The sequence below is a fragment of the Trichechus manatus genome, unplaced genomic scaffold (genome assembly GCF_000243295.1).
Source record: "Trichechus manatus latirostris isolate Lorelei unplaced genomic scaffold, TriManLat1.0 scaffold00048, whole genome shotgun sequence".
Taxonomy (NCBI): Eukaryota; Metazoa; Chordata; class Mammalia; order Sirenia; family Trichechidae; genus Trichechus; species Trichechus manatus.
This window is the reverse complement of record NW_004443984.1, coordinates 2,968,793-2,986,327: the sequence shown is the minus strand read 5'-3', so window position 1 is coordinate 2,986,327 and position 17,535 is coordinate 2,968,793. Positions and strand designations below refer to the sequence as shown.

The window sequence follows — 17,535 nt, the reverse complement described above, 5'->3', positions numbered from 1 at the left end:
CCCCCGCCTCTAGCACATCATTTGGATTTGACCTTGTTTTTCAGTTTGTCCCCAACCCTGCTACAGAAAGCTGGGGTTCTTTGCTTAGACTAGAAATTGGTATCAGAAGATCAGCTGGGATGTTGTGCAGGCCAAACGTGTCCTCACTTACTAGCTACGTAGGGGTGCCAGGACTAGTGTGCTCTGGTTCTCTTGTACTTGGAGCTTAAAAATATATTTCCTGCTGTTGAGGATGATACTTGGTACCCTTTCTAGCCCAAGCTTCGCTGAAAACCAGAGGATACTTATTTTGGGTTGGGCAGGTAATCCTCAACAGAGTAGCAGCCTACACAGACCACAGGGCTAGAAAGGAGAGCATACGCTGACTTGACCTTCCATCCTGTGTGAACATTTCAACCCTCTGGAGCTTGGGGTGGGAGGGAGGAAGGGCAGGGAGGTTGTGAGAAAAGAAGAAGTGAAGGAGGTTGTCCTGGACAAATGTATTTGAAGGTCTAAGACTCCCCATCTTGTCCATTCTCAAGAGAATATGCTTTGTGAATACTTCTGTTCTCCTCTCCCTTTCACACCTACTGTTTGGGATCATCTGGTAATACTGTATCAGGTAATGTGGTCTCTGCACTGAATCCTAGGTATGTTTAATAGAGAGGAATTTATTATAGGGAATTTAAGGTTCACAGAATTGTTCAAGGCTTGAGGGAGCAGGTTCTAGGCTGGGCCTCCAGGAATGGGACCCAGAACAGTACTAGATATGACCTATCAGAGGAACTCCTCCTTCCAAGCCACTGTCAGAGGGCTCTCAAGTCACACCCCTAAATCTGCGATCCAGAGATCAATAAGCTGGATTCAAGAAGCAGCAGGTGCTGCCACCAGAACCACCACATAGTTAACTGAAGGAGGGAACCAAAATGCAGAAACCACTGAAGGAGACAAAAGTATGGTCTTTGCCGCACTTTGATCTAATCTCATAAATCTGCTTCTAATTAGCGGAACTTAAATTGTGTGTAAAACCCATCTACAAGGGATTCTTGGAAGTGTAGTTTTTAACTTTCCAACCTTTCCATTTAGGAAAAGGGCAGAAGGGAAACAACATAAGCCAGACCACAGAGTATTCACCACATTAGCTCAAACACAGCCATTCCCCCATCTACTCCCCATCCCCCAAATCCAAGCCCCAGAAAGGGTAAGAGACTTGCCCAAAGTCATTAAGTAGATGAGAACGTTGGGTTCGCTGACTTCCAGGCCAATGTTTTTACTGTTAGGACCAACCCAGGCTTCAAGAAAAAGATCTTTTAAAAGAAGGGAGAATACTATATTTCAGTAAACAGAGATTTTGCATTCTATATTCTCCTCTCTTTGGAGAAAGGGAAGAAGGATGTGAGGTTGAGATTCCTAGGCAAAGGTAGTGGTGCTTAGCTTCTGGGTTTAGGTCCATTCCCTAGAAGGGTATAGAAAGCATTTATTTTAGAAGGAAGGAACCTCTCAAAATCTAGAATTTCCTGGAATTCCCAAGTAACATATAGATGAACTCAGTTACCTTAGTGACAATGGCTTCCTTCTACCCACCCCTCTTTCCCTTTTCTCTCCTGTTGGTTCTTTCATAACCTTCTGCATCACTGGCTGGGAGATTACCTCTGTGGTGCACATACCTTGGCTTCTGTTGTCTTTCTATAAAAAGACCAACCAAATTCAGAAAGCCAACCCACAGATGTATGGTTGCCAAACTCTTTCTTATCCCTCCTTAGGGTACTTGAGCCTTTTGAACAAGAAATAAGCCATGTCCACCTAGAAATGGCCACTCTTGCAGAAACCGATAGGGCCCCCTGCTAAGCCAAGGTGAAAATCTCCCCAGAGGGGAGGACCCTTTGGTGTGGACTGTGTTAGCATACCTGATAAATGAAGTATTAGAACTAGCTCTATTTTTTTCTTGGGTGTGCCATCTGAAAACTATTATGAAACTGATAGTATTCTAATGTTGTCCCTTTGGGGGCCAGTGCTTAGTCTCTTGTACCACCCACTTCCACAGCCTGAACTATCCAGGCTGTGGAAGATTCCATCTTCCCTACCTTGTATCAGCATGGAATTGGCTGGCATTGTGACATAATCTCTGATTGTGATGAGGCAGATCTCACCTCCAAGCTGCTAGCTTTCTTCCCATTTGACCTTTCCCAGGGAAGCCACGAAGCTGTGCCATAATGAAGGTGGGAAGTACAGGTTGAGGGCTCAAGCTCTGAGAGTCAGCAAACCTGTCTCTTAAGGTCAGCCTTGATGTGGGAAGAAAACTGGCCTCTCCTGAATATTGTTTGCTGAGATGGGTGAAGGTAATTTCCTGACACTTGGGGAAATCAAGTTTCAAATAAAAGACATCAGTGTCCAGAGGGACCATTACAAAGAATATTTGTTTTCCCCTCATTTACTTCAGAGCTTGCCTATGGCTCTCCCTGTGTTCAGAGTTGTTCTTTTGGCTTTAAAGGACTTTGGGGTTGATGGTTGTCATTTCTGGTTTAAGATTGTACCCATTCCCTATCCTCAGATACATTTGTTCTATCCCTCTATGGATTTTATTTAGACTCGTGGGCCATGCTAGGGAAGACTCCTGATGAATATAAATTTAGGGCTATAACTACCAAACCAAGAAGGCCATCCAGCCCCTAGACCTTGGTCTAAGCTAGATTTAGCACAGAAAGATGTGGCAGTCTGCTTGCATAAAGATTTGCAGCCTTGGAAACCCTATGGGGCAGTTCTACTCTGTCCTGCAGGGTCACTGTGAGTCAGAATTGACTCAGTGGCAATGAGTTTTTTGGAACCTTGCCTTCTCCAGTTGCATGCTTACATCCTTGCTTGCTTTCTGGTTGCTGTAATTCTGAGGGACAACCAGGCTTACTATAGAAAGGAGAGCCAGATGATTTGGAAGCGTAAGGCAGCCACCTCCCCTTACACTTCTCATACCCAGAACACTGCTTTCTTTTCTGTGTTCCTTTTGTCCTACTCCTACCCTCCTTGCTCAGGTTTTAGAATTGCAGCTGATGATCTGGATCATAGAACAATCTCTGTGTGGTTGGTTTTCCTAACAGGGAGACTTGAAAAAAGTAGGGGGTTCCTAACTTCTTTGCCTTTTCTAGCTTTATGGCACTCTTGTTTCCTGCTGGGATTAGAACAGCCCCATTCCATAAATATGCACTGCTCTTGGCTGCTCTAACTCAGGCCTAGCTCTGACCCAATTTCATTTTTTTTTCAGGCTTGAGTCTGTTAGCTAGTGATCCTCAAAAAAACTCTGTACATTTTGACCAAGAGGTGCTTTCTGACTGGGTGGGACATTCTCCCCTGGCCTGAGTGAAAAGCCTCTGGGACAGAAGGGGATGTGTGCAGGGAGTCTGATCAAGCAGGTAACATGGTTATGAGAGCAGAGTTTCAACCAGTTACTCGTTATAGGATCTTCTATAGGGAGTTCCAGGATCTTCTTTTTTTTTAGAATTGGGAACCTAAATTTTTATGTAAAATCTCCCAGTTTTTAGGTGGGTGTATGTGGGGATGTTGCACAATAGATTAAATGGTTCTCTGGGGCCTGTAGGTCTGTCCCTGCAGCTTCTCATGGGCTGCCCCATATAGTTTTGGCTCCCTCTCTCTTGTATTTACTCCCTTCCAGCTGGTGCCTAGAATTTGTCTGGGGGAGGGTGCGAGCCGTGGGGAGCACCGTCTCATCTATCCATTGCCAGCTCTCATTGTGTTTGGTGTTTATTTTATTGGTTTGGGGAGGGGGAACGCAGGGGAGATGTTGAGCAGAAGCACTCGATGTGATTAAACCTCCAGCCGAGCAGATCTGTGGGAGCAGAATATCGACCCCTGGAAAATCAATGCCTGCTGCAGTGGCCGAGCTGGCTGTTGGCAGGGGCTCCCATCACAGGAATGCAACCAGCCGAGCAGTCTTTCATCTCCCCCTCTTTCACCTCAGCACAGCCTCAGCCTCCATCTAAAGGGTCAGACCTACCTCAAGAGATTTTGCTGAGGTGGATTAGAACAGCAGGTTCTTGTCTTTTTGCAATTAGATTGAAATTTCTCCAGTGACAGAGCCCCACCTCCCAACAGCCTCCTTTCCAGACATTCGTTCCTGCACTGCAGTTCTAGCAACAGCCCAAGGCTCGTTTGGAGGTTGCACTGTTCAGTTTTAGACAGGAGAGCCAGTTCCCATGACACCAGCACCCAGGAGCCCCTCCCTCAGTGTGGAGGTCTAGAGTTCAGGCACTGGGGTGGGGGGTGGGGAATGTGTAGAGAGCAAAGGAAACATAGAAGACTAATAGAAATTGGGTCTGAAGAGGATGCTTTTGAGTAGATTATTTATTTATCAAGCATCTTGCCTTTTGTGTGCCTGGTATTTTTCTGTCATGGATGGCACAGTGGTTAAGAGTTTGACTGCTAACCAAAAGGTCAGCAGTTTGAAACCACCAGTTGCTCCTTAGAAAAACCCTATGGGGCAGTTCTACTCTGTCCTATAGGGTCACTATGAGTCAGAATCAACTTGACAGCCATGGGGTGGGGTGGGGTGGCGGCGGAGTGGAGAACGGTGGAGTGGGGAACGTAGGAGAATACAGCTGGGTCCTGCTCTGGTCTCACAGGCTAGTGGGAGAGAGGGCAGATACAGCACAATGTCATCAGTCCTGTACTTGGATTCTACAACATTGGGTCCTAGAGGAGCCTTGGAGGGACTCTGGGCCCTGCCTGTGGGGTGAAGAGCCAGGGAAGTTGTCCTGTGACCTCAGTCTAAAGCCCATAGTTTAGCTGAATGGCTAGCGGACCTCTGCCTACTGTGGAGGCTGCTCCCAGAAAGGTGTTTTCTTCTTTGAAGTTCCCAAGTCTAAAAAACAGTTTTAGTTTATAGTTGTACCTGTGGTACATCTTCAAGCAATAGATCCTCCTACCCACTTCTACTCTTGGGTAGCTGGGAAATTGGCTAACCTACTGCATGTTAAAGGAAAGATTTGTTGCGCCAGTGTCGGAGCCCAACCATGGACAGAGGTTTGAAGCTTGCTTGGCTTCTGCTTCCTTCCAGAAAGGAGCCTTCCCATCTTGTAGTTTGGGAAGGGGGTACCTAAACAAGGCCCCATTGTCCTGCAGCCCTATAGGGTTGCTGTGAGTCGGAATTGACTTGTCAGCAGTGGTTTGGTTTTTTTTCTGTTTTGTTTTAGAGGGGTGGTGGCAAGGCTGGGTTAGCAAAGTGTGAGAGTTGAAATCACTTGAGATGAGGCCATCTAGAGGCCTGGGACGTTTGACTTCTCTCTGAGCCACACCCCTATGCTTGATAATAGGATTAAAATTTGAATGCCTAGCAAAGACAGACATCTGCCTTCGTGGAACTTAACTTCTGCTTACTTCCCTAGATTCCAAGTCTCCCCTGCCCCAACCTGTTCACCCCCTAATTTCCCTCACCTCCCACCCCTGTACGTTAAGTACCCTTCTAAGAACCCAGGGGTGAGAAAACGTACTGTGACCTTTAACAGAAAAAATAGGTTAAAGAGGATTATACGGTGAAACCTGCGAAAGCCAGACCTGTGTAAGGTGGAAACCTGTCAGAGAAGGAAAACTCACTGGGTGTTGAGGTAGGATTCTTAATAGAGAGCAATACAAAAGTCATAAGCACTCTGTCAAAGGCGGAAAATTTGTGAGACCCAAAAAAACAAGGCATTCCCATTGAGTGCCAGCTTTCACAGGTTTCACTGTAGGTGAAAGGGCTGATCTGAAATAAACTATGAAAGGTATAGGAAGAGTGGCTAGGAAAGAAGAAAACATGTACCATCATACTTGTAGAGTTGAATTAATCTAGTTTTAGTCTTTCCTTCTATAGAGGAGCTAACAGAGACCTAGTGAGGTTAGCCCATTCAGAGCCATAGCTGATCACCCATAGCTGATTCCAGAGACAGGTTGTTGCCTTACCTCAGTAGACGTGTGGAGCCCAGCCTTTGGTAATGGCAAGCTTCCACCTTCTGATGGAAAGAGTGTAGGCTTTTGGAATGAGAGTAATATGGATTTGAACCCTCGTTCTTCAGTTTAATAGCCCTCTGTCCTTGGGCAAGTCATTAAACTTCTGAGTCTCCTTCTTCTTTGTTAGAATGGGGATGATAGCGGATTCTTGTTATTCGCGGTAGTTACGTTCTATAACGTCGCCATTAACACTGAATTAGCAAATAACAAACCAGCCTTGTTCAACCTCAGCTGGGAATGAGCCAGTCGGGTGACTCAAGTTTTTCACTGCTCTGTGCACGCACTCAAATGAGTGCAGACAGACGTACTGTATGAGTATTGACTGGGGGTTACAAATAAATTTTAGTGATTAGGTGAATTTGCAAATACAGAACCTGTGAATAAGGATCAACTATATCTACATCAGAAGATGATTGTGAGAGTTAAATGAAATGTGAGTCAACAACTTAGCTTAAGTTTGAGCACATGGTAGTCACATATTCGTGTCAATTCTGCTTCCCGTCAAGAGGAAGATATGAAGGGACTTGATTTATTCCACCCTGTTCTTTCCAACATCCTTTGAATTTAGAGATTTGGTCTCCCAGAGCTTTCTTTATTAATTATAACATATATAGGGGATTTCCTCTTGGAGATGGGCCCCTGAAAAGCATTATGGAGACAAGAAGAGACTGACCCTTCTCTGCTGTGCATTCCCCACCAGGCAGCCAGAAGGTACTGGGAAGAATGATCTATTGTCCCCAGAACAATAGCCTATTGTAGAAAAAGAGAAGAGGGAGTTTGGTAGGGGGTCTCATCCTATGTGGTGGTTTCTAGGATACAAACCAAGTTTTTGGAAACTTGAGGGGCAGGGGGAGGAGGGTTGGTAGGAAATAGAAATTTCTGAGCCTTTCCTGGAGCAGTTTCTGCTGTTCCATGCAGTGCGTGCTTGGTCCTAAACAAACTAGCTTGGTCCTTATAAAAATGTCAGCACAGGGCCGTCTGACCTCCTCTAACTTCATAAGGGAGAAGGAGAATCAATCAAGATCGACAGCCAAAGGCTGATTCCTATGAGGCGGGGGTCAGACATACCTCCACTCTTCAACCTTTTTACCAATTCTGATAGCAGCCGTCCCTCCCACAGCACTCTGTACTTCTCTGCTGGAGTCGATAATTCATAGCAGTGGTCACACAGAACTCACAGACCATACTCACAGTTATGGGGTTTCTTAGGGAAGTTACAGTTTACAACTGTAAGTTACAGGTTACAATTCAAGATCAGGAACAACTTAGGATACAGTTCTTTGGTCAGGACAGCTTCTCCTGCCCAAAGGTGCTCAGTTCTCTCACTCCATGGGTCAGGAAGCCCATTGTGCCATCTCACACCAGTCTCCTGGTTCTACTGCCGCTGCTTCTCGCCATCTTGCGCTGTCTCTGGTGTTACATATCTCTCTCTCTCGCTCTTGCTTGCTCTCTCGCTCTGTCTCCTGGGTCTAGGAGGTTCTCAGTGCAGGGACCCCAGATCCAAAAGATGTACTCTGCTCCCATCTCTTCTTGGTGGTGGTGAGCCCCCACCCCCGCCTTTCCGCCTCTGGAATGGCTCATTTTAAGCCTAGTGGGATGACAAAACTGACCTCGTTAGGGTTCCATGCATCTTATTTGCATGGTCTGACCCCCACAAGAATGCCATACACCTTATTTGGATTATGAGTAAACTGTCCGATCCCCTTGGTGGGCCACAGCACCTTATTCACATAATCCCACCCAGTCATTTGGTGGGAGTTAACAAGACCATGGCAAGAAAGGCCATATAAAAGCAATCCATCGCACATCAGTCCTCAACTAAAAGAATGTGTCTTTTCCTCCCCTTCTTTACTACCTGCTTAACCCATGACCTGGAGGTACCTCCAGGAGTAAGAGGCAACCTGTTCTTTGTATTGATTCATTCTTGACATTTCAGCCAACACTAGCTAGCCTGCTCTCTGGGCATAGGTGGCAGTTAATCTGTTGACCAGAGATGACTCCTTGGAGCAGTGGTGCCGCAATTCTATAACCCTGGAGTCCCTATCAGTTTGAGGTGGGTCGCATCACCCTTCCTTCCATTTAGCGAAGACTGAAGAGAAAAAAAGAGAACCTGTGACTGATTTATTGTATTCAAATGTTTTTGGAAGTGTTCCCTAGAGGTAGCCTCTTCCCATCCACTCCCACCTCCCCAAATTTGTTGCATGAGGAAGGCTTCATGAAAAACCAAGTCTTCCCAAAACTTTGTTTGCCATAAGTAGTTGCTATGCAATTAAGTTTGTCTTAGACCTTTTTCCTTGAAGTTTTTTAAAGCTTTTGCCTCCTTCCCTACCTTCTGCTTTTCTTCAAGGCCTCTGTTCCTCAACCTTGTCTGTGTTTTTTAGGATTTCCTTCCATTCTCCAGCATGGAAACAGCCTCCTGCCATGGTTTTGGATCTTTTAGAGTAGGCTGGGAAAAAAGCAACAACCTGGCCAATTGCTGGTGCAGCTTTGGTCATTTCAGACTGTGCATTTGGACTTTTTTCCTTCTAGGATTGTCATTTAAGTGGATGTGACTGAGTTGTGAGGTTCCCACCACCAAAAAACAGAAACAAATATCTTACTACAAATGTGTATAGGATTTACCTGCTTCTCTTGGTGGGTGGTTTGCCTGCTAGTAATCAACACAATTCAGCAAAAGTTCTTCACAACTGAAGGCATGCGAGAACTCCATCTGGGGGTTAGCGTAAGCTCTGTTCCTCAAGGATTCAGCCAGATTTACAGGAAAACCTTGAATCTGGACACATTGCCATGAGCCCGTTCTTTAGACTTGCCAGTTGGTATTGTTTAATCTGCCCAGCAAAATGAACTGATGTCATCCTCTTGAGGCTCTGTCAGGAGATCATTTAAACCCTCCTCCTCTAACTCTGATCTGGTATCTTCCTGTTTGAAAATGTACACCTCCAGGCAGCCAATTCATGTTAGAACTTGCAACCCTTCCTGTGAGAGCACTAGCAACCCCCCCTGCTCCCCCCCAAATGAGGTATGGACTGTGTGATTTCAGGCATGGTTTTGTTTGTGGTGTGAAGAGAAGGTGTTAGCTGCTGAGTCCTGTTTGTAGGCAGAGCTTGACAAACCCATGCTGGCATTCGCTAGGGCTGGGCAACCAATCACAGCTGGAACAGTTATCATCATGGAGTCCCTATGGGCTTTCTCTATCAGGTCACATCCCAAAATAACATTGGGCAGTGTTTCAAGTGAAGAAACGAAGGCTTTCGGGGCTGTAGCCAGCCTGGAGTGTGAGAATTCTGTGTGAAATAGTTGGACCTGCTCCAGCACTTTTGATCTGCATGGTAGATAAGCAATAAAATGCATGAAACACGTTGGAAACACGTGAGGAAATTCTTCCTGGCCCTGCTGCTACCTTGGAACTGGAAGGGCACTGAGTGAGCTAACCCTCACCTCCCATCTCTCAGCTTTGGAGCAGAGTAAACCCAGGAAGAGAGAGCTTTCCACTTAAGGGGCATTGCTACAATTCTTTCTGCAGTCCTTCCAGAAGATACCTGTTAGGTGGGCCCTTTTGGTAGAGCTGAGAACCTGAGAGTTCTCAAATGCCACAGGTGAACTCCTACCAGGGAAAGTAGGGCTTGGATTGATTGAACCTTTTCTTTATGATAAATGTGTTGTAGAAAACTGAACTTGTTAGGCATATTGAGGTCTGACTCAACAACCAGACATCCGGCTTTTTGTGGAACAAAAGACCTGAAAAACTGGCTTTTTGTAGGGTAGAAAGTAGAGGCGTGTCCTATGCAATGAAAGGACATGGAGTTTAGAGCACTATCTGTTCATGTACATAGAGGCGGACCATTCAGACCTAACCTAGTTCAGACTGAGCTGTTGACCAGCTTCCTGTGCCCCAGTGATTGTCATAACTTTTGGAGACTTCTACCCTTACCTCTCCCTCCCATTCTCGATAAAAACATTTACCAGTGGGACTGATGGGTATGTCTTAACATCTTATACTGCTTGTATATTGTTGGATCTCTCATTTCAGGGTATTGCTGCTGTACATTTGGCCCTGACCATATGGTGCTAGTGGGGTTTCATGCATGTGCCTCAGGCCATTACATACTCAGATTTGTCCAGCCATCTCATTGTATAAATGAGAAAACTGAAGCCCAGCTCCTTGTCAGGCTTGCCCAAGGTCACAACCAGTAAGTACCAAGAGCTGGCCTTGGTCTCCTGACTCAAAGATGTGATGCTTTTTCCTCAGTTCATATAGTATCACAGCATACTGGAGAGAGATAGCATACGCTTTGGGGACTGGCAGACCTGGGTTCAAATCTACTTTCTGTGTCTTGCTGGGTGACTTGGGCATATGACCCAATCTCCCTGAGCAGCAGCTTCCTCATGTTTAAAATGATAGTAGTAGTAGTAGTAGCAGTAGTAGCAGTAGTAGTAGTAGTAGTAGTAGTAGTAGTAGTAGTAGCAGCAGTAGCTACCTCCAAGAATTGTAGAAAATTAAATGAAGTAACTCTTTAAAGTGCCTGGCACATAGTAGATGCTCAAATGGTAGCTATTGTTAATAGTAGATGATCTGCCCCTTCCTATGCTAACCTTTTGGTTCCTGAAAATTTTTTAAACCAACTACCCCCACACTGCCCAGTTGCCATCTGATGAAAATGATAGTTTGAGTGAGTGGCCTCAAACCAGCCAAATCAGAGAGATGAGAAGATTAATGCTGCTTCCTTCCCCAGCATTATTCTGTACCCAAGCATCCCAGCCCATGTGGGAGCTGTTGTTGCCAGTGGTTTATTTAGCACTTTTTCTCCAAGGAGCTCAGGGCACTTTACCAAAACTGACAGCTACCTTCCATGAAGGAAGCCACTGCTTTGCCAGCTGTAGATAATTCCAGGGTCCTGAGTTCCCAGCCCCAGGGGCTACAAGGGTTTTCTTTAGGCTTGTGGGATCCTTCAGCTGGACTAGGGACATTTACCTTGTGGATATGTGGTCAGCCTGGTTTCTTAACAGAAGTGTGACTAAGGAACATCCTTAGTCCCTGCTCCAACCCTGTAGCAGTTGTCTTTTGGCTTTTTCGTTTTTTTTCTCCTCAATTCCTCAGGTCTCCAAGGATATATACACCAGATTGAATAGGGTTTCCTCTATTGAGGGCAGCAAAAAGAGAGCGAAGTGGGGCTTTGGCTTTACTTGTGTTATCTGACATGTTTTTACCGTGAGAATGTTCATGTTTTACTTGTATAATTAAAGATAAAAATACAAAACAAAACACTTAGTTTTTCAAAGCCATTAGAAAAAAGCTAAGTTCTTATGGATGGACTCTTTAAGCCTATTCTGTTCCAAAATACACTGATTTATTTTTCTTGTAAGCAAGTAGCTCTTATTACCAGAAGCTGGCAGCTTGATAAGGAATGGAGACTGCTGAAAAAAATGCATGAGGGAACCTACTGGTCCCTAAAACAGAGCATTGGGCTGTGGTTTCTGTTACAGACTATAGGGCTTAACAAGTGGCTTTTGAGGCCTTTTCTGGCCTACATAGTTGGCTCCGTTTGTCATCTTGGTGCCTTTTTGAGTTTGATCTCCTTGGCTCAGAGGGCAGGTGTCCCTGGTACAGCTTAACCCCCACACAGGGATGGAATCCCTTGCCTCTCTCTTGGGATGAACCTAAGGCTCTTTATAGCTTGCAGGTACTTTAGTCCTTTGAGAGGGAAGTCGTCCTTTGGTGTTACTTGGAGTTGGACCTCTTGAGTTCCCTTCTACCCTGGAGCTAATTCTAACTGCATTTTTAAAGCATATTATGGTACACCAGGTCTGCTTCTTACCAACAGGAAAGCTAGTGTTTTCTGACTTATCAGCTAACATTGAGAGCTGGACTGAGACACAAACTCACACCTCCCTACCTGCTTTGCCTTCAGAGCAAGCTTTGTTCCCATAGAACTCAGCAGAAACACTCCTAGCCATGCCAAGTAGCCAGCAGGTTTTTAGAAGATCCACCCAGCCTGGGGGCTTAAGGGAGAGCCTGAGAGTTGCCCTCTGACCTCTAGTGTTATTGTCAGACTCCAGGATCAGAGTCAGCTTGAACTGAACTTTCCAAGGTGAGCTTATTTGTGAGAGTAGGAATAGACTTTATGTCAAATCATCCCAGCTTGGATCTTCTTCCTTTTCAGATAATCTCTCTTAAGAGAACTCTTTTCTTAACCACTTAAGTATCAAGGGTTTTCCCAGACCTGGACCTGTATCCAAAGCTCTGATCCTTTCTTTGGGTTATAGTTCCCAGCCTGAAATTAGTTAATGCATGATGTTGAGCCAGTGGTATTGCTAGAGAATGAACATGGGGGTGAAGGAAGCATTTCCCGGGTGAATATTTTTCCTATTGAGCTCTTGATTGCTAGTCTTTGAGTTTGCTGACCTAGAGTGAATTCTTTGGTTAATTCAAGACAAGCAAAGCTCCCAAATAAATACCAAGTTCTCACTGACAAACTTAAAGCTGGAGGAAACAACTGGGTTTTTTCAGTTAGCAGACATTTGTTCATCCCTGTTGTGGGCCAGGTGTTAGGAATATAGTCTCAGACCTTCTTGGCAGTTAAAGAATTGTCTGTCCCATGTAATGTATCCCTTTCTCACTTCCTACCTCTTGTGCTGCCAAGTATGGTGACTTGGAGTGAGTGAGTCCTTGGCAAATGAAAGTTACTGTAATCTGGGGAGAAGGGATCTGTGGACATTGCCCAAACTTGTTAACATTCTCTTGTAGCTCCTGGTGTCATCCTGGCAGCATTTTGTAAAGTTTCCCCATAGGAAAAGAACTGAAGTCTCACTGATGGTAGAACTTAGAGCAGCTCTGCTTCTGAGGGATTAGAGCAGAGGCCAGCAAGCTATGGCTTGCGGACCAGCTACCTGTTTTTATAAATAAAGTTTTATTAGAACACAGCCCTGCCCGTTTATGTATTGTCTGTGACTGCTTTTGTACTACAATGGCGGAGTTGAGTAGTTACGACAGACCATATGGTTCACAAAGTCTAAAATACTATCTGTATCTTTACAAAAAGTCTACTATATATGAACTAGAGTTATCGTGACTAATGTGTTTGTTAGCATGATTGCTTTTGGTTGTTTAAGGAAAAGGCTGTGTGTAGTAAGATTGTTGAGAAAAGGATCTTTCTGCCTAATATCCATGCCTAATCCATGTCCTTGTGTATGTGTGTTTCAGGATCTGTCTGGTTCAATAGACGATCTCCCCATGGGGACAGAAGGAGCTCTGAGCCCTGGAGTGAGCACATCAGGGATTTCCAGCAGCCAAGGAGAGCAGAGTAATCCAGCTCAGTCTCCTTTCTCGCCTCATACCTCCCCTCACCTGCCTGGCATCCGAGGCCCCTCCCCATCCCCTGTTGGCTCTCCCGCCAGTGTTGCTCAGTCTCGCTCAGGACCACTCTCGCCTGCTGCAGTGCCAGGTACCCTCAAGTGCTGGGCTTTGGAGGGAGGGAAAGGGGACCAGCCCCCCAAAATAACAGGGAGCCCCAACCTTCCACTGGCAGAGAGAGCATCCCTAGTTAATGTCTGTGTAGCTTTCCATTAGCATTTGGAAAAGGGAAACGGGAGCCCCTTGGTTGGACCTCTGTGTATGTGATACTAGCAATGCTTGGCAACCCCCCATGAGTTGTTTCCAGCTCTGAATTGGCTAGAATCTACAGGCTTAGCCATGATTGGCTTACTTCTTTCTGTCTGGAGCAGGCAACCAGATGCCACCTCGGCCACCCAGTGGCCAGTCCGACAGCATCATGCATCCTTCCATGAACCAATCAAGCATTGCCCAAGATCGAGGTGAGAGCCTGGGCTTAGAGGGGAGATGGGGGCACTGAGGCAGAGTGTTCTGTGCAATAATTTTTGGAGAATTATATGACTATGGAGTTTAAGACTGTCCTAGCAGCAAATTGTGAAGTTAGAGTGGGCTTGGCCATGTCAGTGGCTCCAGACTTACATGCCCCAACAGTCATTCTTTCTTTCTCAACAATTGCCTGTGTTTTGATGGATTCCCCCCTACATTGTGCTTAATTTGGTACAGAAGACTCAGCATTGAGTTTTCACCCTTTAAACCATTCACCATTTTGTTTATTCTCATTGTTTTTTGTCGTTTCAAACGTCCATTTAGTAGAAACATTGGCATACCCTGGTTAATGGCTGTGCCACTTTGGAGGGTTGTCTAAAAAGGCACGTGACTATATAGCAAATCAGATAGAGATTTCATGCAAGTAACTTCTAAAGAAAATATTGGTGGTGAAGTCCCAAGATGAAGGAAGACAATTGTTCTCATTATACCAAAGTGATGACAGCTTACCACAGCAATAACTGTGTATGGACACTTCCCACAAACAGGTTACATGCAGAGGAATCCCCAGATGCCCCAGTACAGTTCCCCCCAACCTGGCTCAGCCTTATCTCCACGTCAGCCTTCTGGAGGACAGATGCACACAGGCATGGGCTCCTACCAGCAGAACTCCATGGGGAGCTACGGTCCCCAGGGGGCTCAGTACGGCCCACAAGGTGAGTATACTACCCAGTTAGGAATAGAATTGAGAGGAGAAAACAGTTTCTTGTCTGATATGCCACTATCTGGGTGGTAAGAATAGGACTGTCATTTGCCTTGAATCCACCAAGCTCAGACCCTGAAGTAGGGCAGGGCAGAGTCCCATTTTTGTATCTACCTACTCTGTCACCAGGAAAAGTTTTTGAACCTCTCTGAGCCTCTGTTTTATATGTAAAATAGGGATAAGGTGCTTAGCCCAGTACTGAACATAGAATATTTAACAGATGGTAGCTATTGGTTATTTCAGTTATATTTTGAGTAAGTCCTAATACAGTAGATCTTTGCTCAAAATCAGCCCTGGACTGACCTAAAGCTGAATGTCTTGCACAGACCATGGGAGAGAGAGCAAAATGAGTATATAGAAAAGAAAGAATTCCTCTGGGAGTTGAAGGGCCTGCATAGCAAGGAAGCCAGCTTTGCTCTGTACTGTCTTTAAGATGAGGGGAAGACTGAGGTCTGTCTCTAATATACTCCTGGCCTCCCCTTCACGTTTTTGAGGTAAAGGCTACCATGAAGTTGATCTCTTTCCTGACCAAATATTGAATGATTCCTGTTGTTTATTACCTTTGGAGTTTTAGAGTTGAGAGATCCTAGTGAGTTGCTAGTAAGTCACTAACCAAGTCTCTGCATCTTCTCTCCTTCTTCCCCTCCCAGGAGGCTACCCCAGGCAGCCAAACTATAATGCCTTGCCTAATGCCAACTACCCTAGTGCAGGCATGGCTGGAAGCATGAACCCTATGGGTGCTGGAGGTCAAATGCATGGGCAGCCTGGCATCCCACCTTACGGCACCCTTCCTCCAGGGAGAATGAGTCACGCCTCCATGGGCAACCGGCCTTATGGCCCTAATATGGCCAATATGCCACCTCAGGTTGGGTCAGGGATGTGTCCCCCACCGGGGGGCATGAACCGGAAAACTCAAGAAACTGCTGTTGCCATGCATGTTGCTGCCAACTCTATCCAAAACAGGTAAGGCTCAGGAAGTGTAGAAGGTGTCAGTGCAAGGAAATAAATTGTAGAGTCATACAGGTCATTGAGATGCTTCTGGATGATAAACTATGTCTGTTTAGTAAGTATTTTATTGAGAACTCTTCAGAGAACTAGGTTTCCTTATGGTGAAAAACAACAAAAGTGCAGATCACTAGACGGTATCTTAGGTTGCTGTCAAGTTTGGCATAACCAAATATCAGATGTAAAGAACTTTATGAAACACAGGTTATTTTGATTAGTAAAATAAGTCTTCAGAGTAGGTAGTTTCTTCATTTCTTCTGTTCAGTTTATTGGATTCCAGAAGGATTCTTACTGATGTGCATCACTTGGATCTGTGGTGTGAGAAATGGAGGATGGTAGGGTTGTGGTTTGCCATTTCTCCTGCTGTTCTCTGTGGTCCCATGGGAATGTGAGCTAGTTGACTGATGGGTGTCTGACTGTGCCAAAGTGCAGAAGGCTCATGTGAGTTGGTTTAATGCCTTGAAAACTTCTCTCTTCTTCCTTGGCCACTGACTTCAGTGGCCCATTGTTATACAAGGCCCCATCTCTGTGCATCCCATTGTTGGTGCCTACAGTTACCAAAATGAGTCTTGTCTTATTGAGATGTTGATGAACCAGGAGAGATTAGGAGGTGGCTTTGGTAGAACTTTAGAATGGTGGAACTGCAGGGTTCTCGGTGGGCCCATCAAGAGAGAAAGCAAAGCCACCGCCAGGTGCTATAATATGAGGGATGCAGTCTAGTTTGGGTTTGTCATGACAAAGAGTGGTAAAATCGAACATTTAATCTAGGCCTTTTGTCACAGAGAGTGCCCTTAAGTGGAAACACAGCTTAGCTTCAAAGATGGCTTAGAGAGAGGCAGTACTTCAGAGATAAAGTAGGGTTCCATTCTTCAAGGAGTGTAGCCCTTAAAATTGAGCTATTGTTTCCTATTTGGAGCTTGAACCCCCTTAGAACTCTTTGTGAGGAAGTAAAAGATAATATAGTTCTTGTTTGGGGGACCCATAAGCTTTTTCCTTGATAGCCTAACTAGATGACTTTGGCTCACACAACCCTATTTAGCTGAAATCTAAATCTGAAAGTCCAGTGTCTCCAACTTTTCTTCTCTCTCACTCTCCAACTTCTTCCTCAGGCCACCAGGCTACCCTAACATGAATCAAGGGGGCATGATGGGAACTGGACCTCCCTATGGACAAGGGATTAATAGTATGGCTGGCATGATCAACCCTCAGGGACCCCCATATCCCATGGGTGGAACCATGGCCAACAATTCAGCAGGTAAATCCTAGTCTTTGCTCACCTCAGGGATTTCTTCCAGCGTGATCTTTGGTCACAGCTAAACCTACTGGATTTGAGAATTTTCATCCTCTTTTGTAGGGATGGCAGCAAGTCCAGAGATGATGGGCCTTGGCGATGTCAAGTTAACCCCAGCCACCAAAATGAACAATAAGGCAGATGGGACACCCAAGACAGAATCCAAATCCAAGGTAACGATTTACGTCTTGACTCCTCTCAACCTTGCGTCCCATCCTTTCCCTCTTCTATCATGAGTCCCAGGATAATAGCTCATCAAATTAGGTTTGATTTAAATGACATCACGTTCTCTCAGCTGCCAGTTATGGAGGAAATGCCAGACACTAGAGTGTAGAATGGCCTGTATTTGGCTGGTGCCCTCTCTGAAACTGCCCCCCTGTACGCGAGCAGTTATAGATGGTGTGCACCATGGTCAACTGGTTGTTCTTTTCTCCCTGGACCTCGCTCATAGCAGCAGGAGTGGTTGGTGCCCTGTGTTCTAATAAGGGGGAGATGAGATAAGTGGAATTTGGATTCATCCTTGACCCTACTGTAGGTTGGTCCTGGCTATGCTATCTTATAAGCTATGTGGCAGACGGGAGACCTGCTTAGCATTTGAGTTATTTGAAACATTTCTGTCCTTTGCCACACCTCATTTCCCCTGTCGGTAAAATGGGGTAAGTAAAAATCATCGTTGCTACCTCCTGT

General features: G+C 45.4%; 1 protein-coding gene across 2 annotated transcripts in view; it reads left to right on the top strand.

The window, feature by feature from the left end:
- Positions 1-17,535, top strand: part of ARID1A (AT-rich interaction domain 1A) — a 70,155-nt gene that overhangs the window by 39,786 nt on the left and 12,834 nt on the right. For both annotated transcript variants that reach the window (XM_004377074.2, XM_023732083.1), the window contains exons 5-10: positions 13,175-13,415; positions 13,696-13,785; positions 14,338-14,505; positions 15,203-15,515; positions 16,667-16,812; positions 16,912-17,021. In XM_004377074.2, the coding sequence (XP_004377131.1) occupies positions 13,175-13,415; positions 13,696-13,785; positions 14,338-14,505; positions 15,203-15,515; positions 16,667-16,812; positions 16,912-17,021 (1,068 nt within the window). The remainder of the gene's footprint in view (positions 1-13,174; positions 13,416-13,695; positions 13,786-14,337; positions 14,506-15,202; positions 15,516-16,666; positions 16,813-16,911; positions 17,022-17,535) is intronic.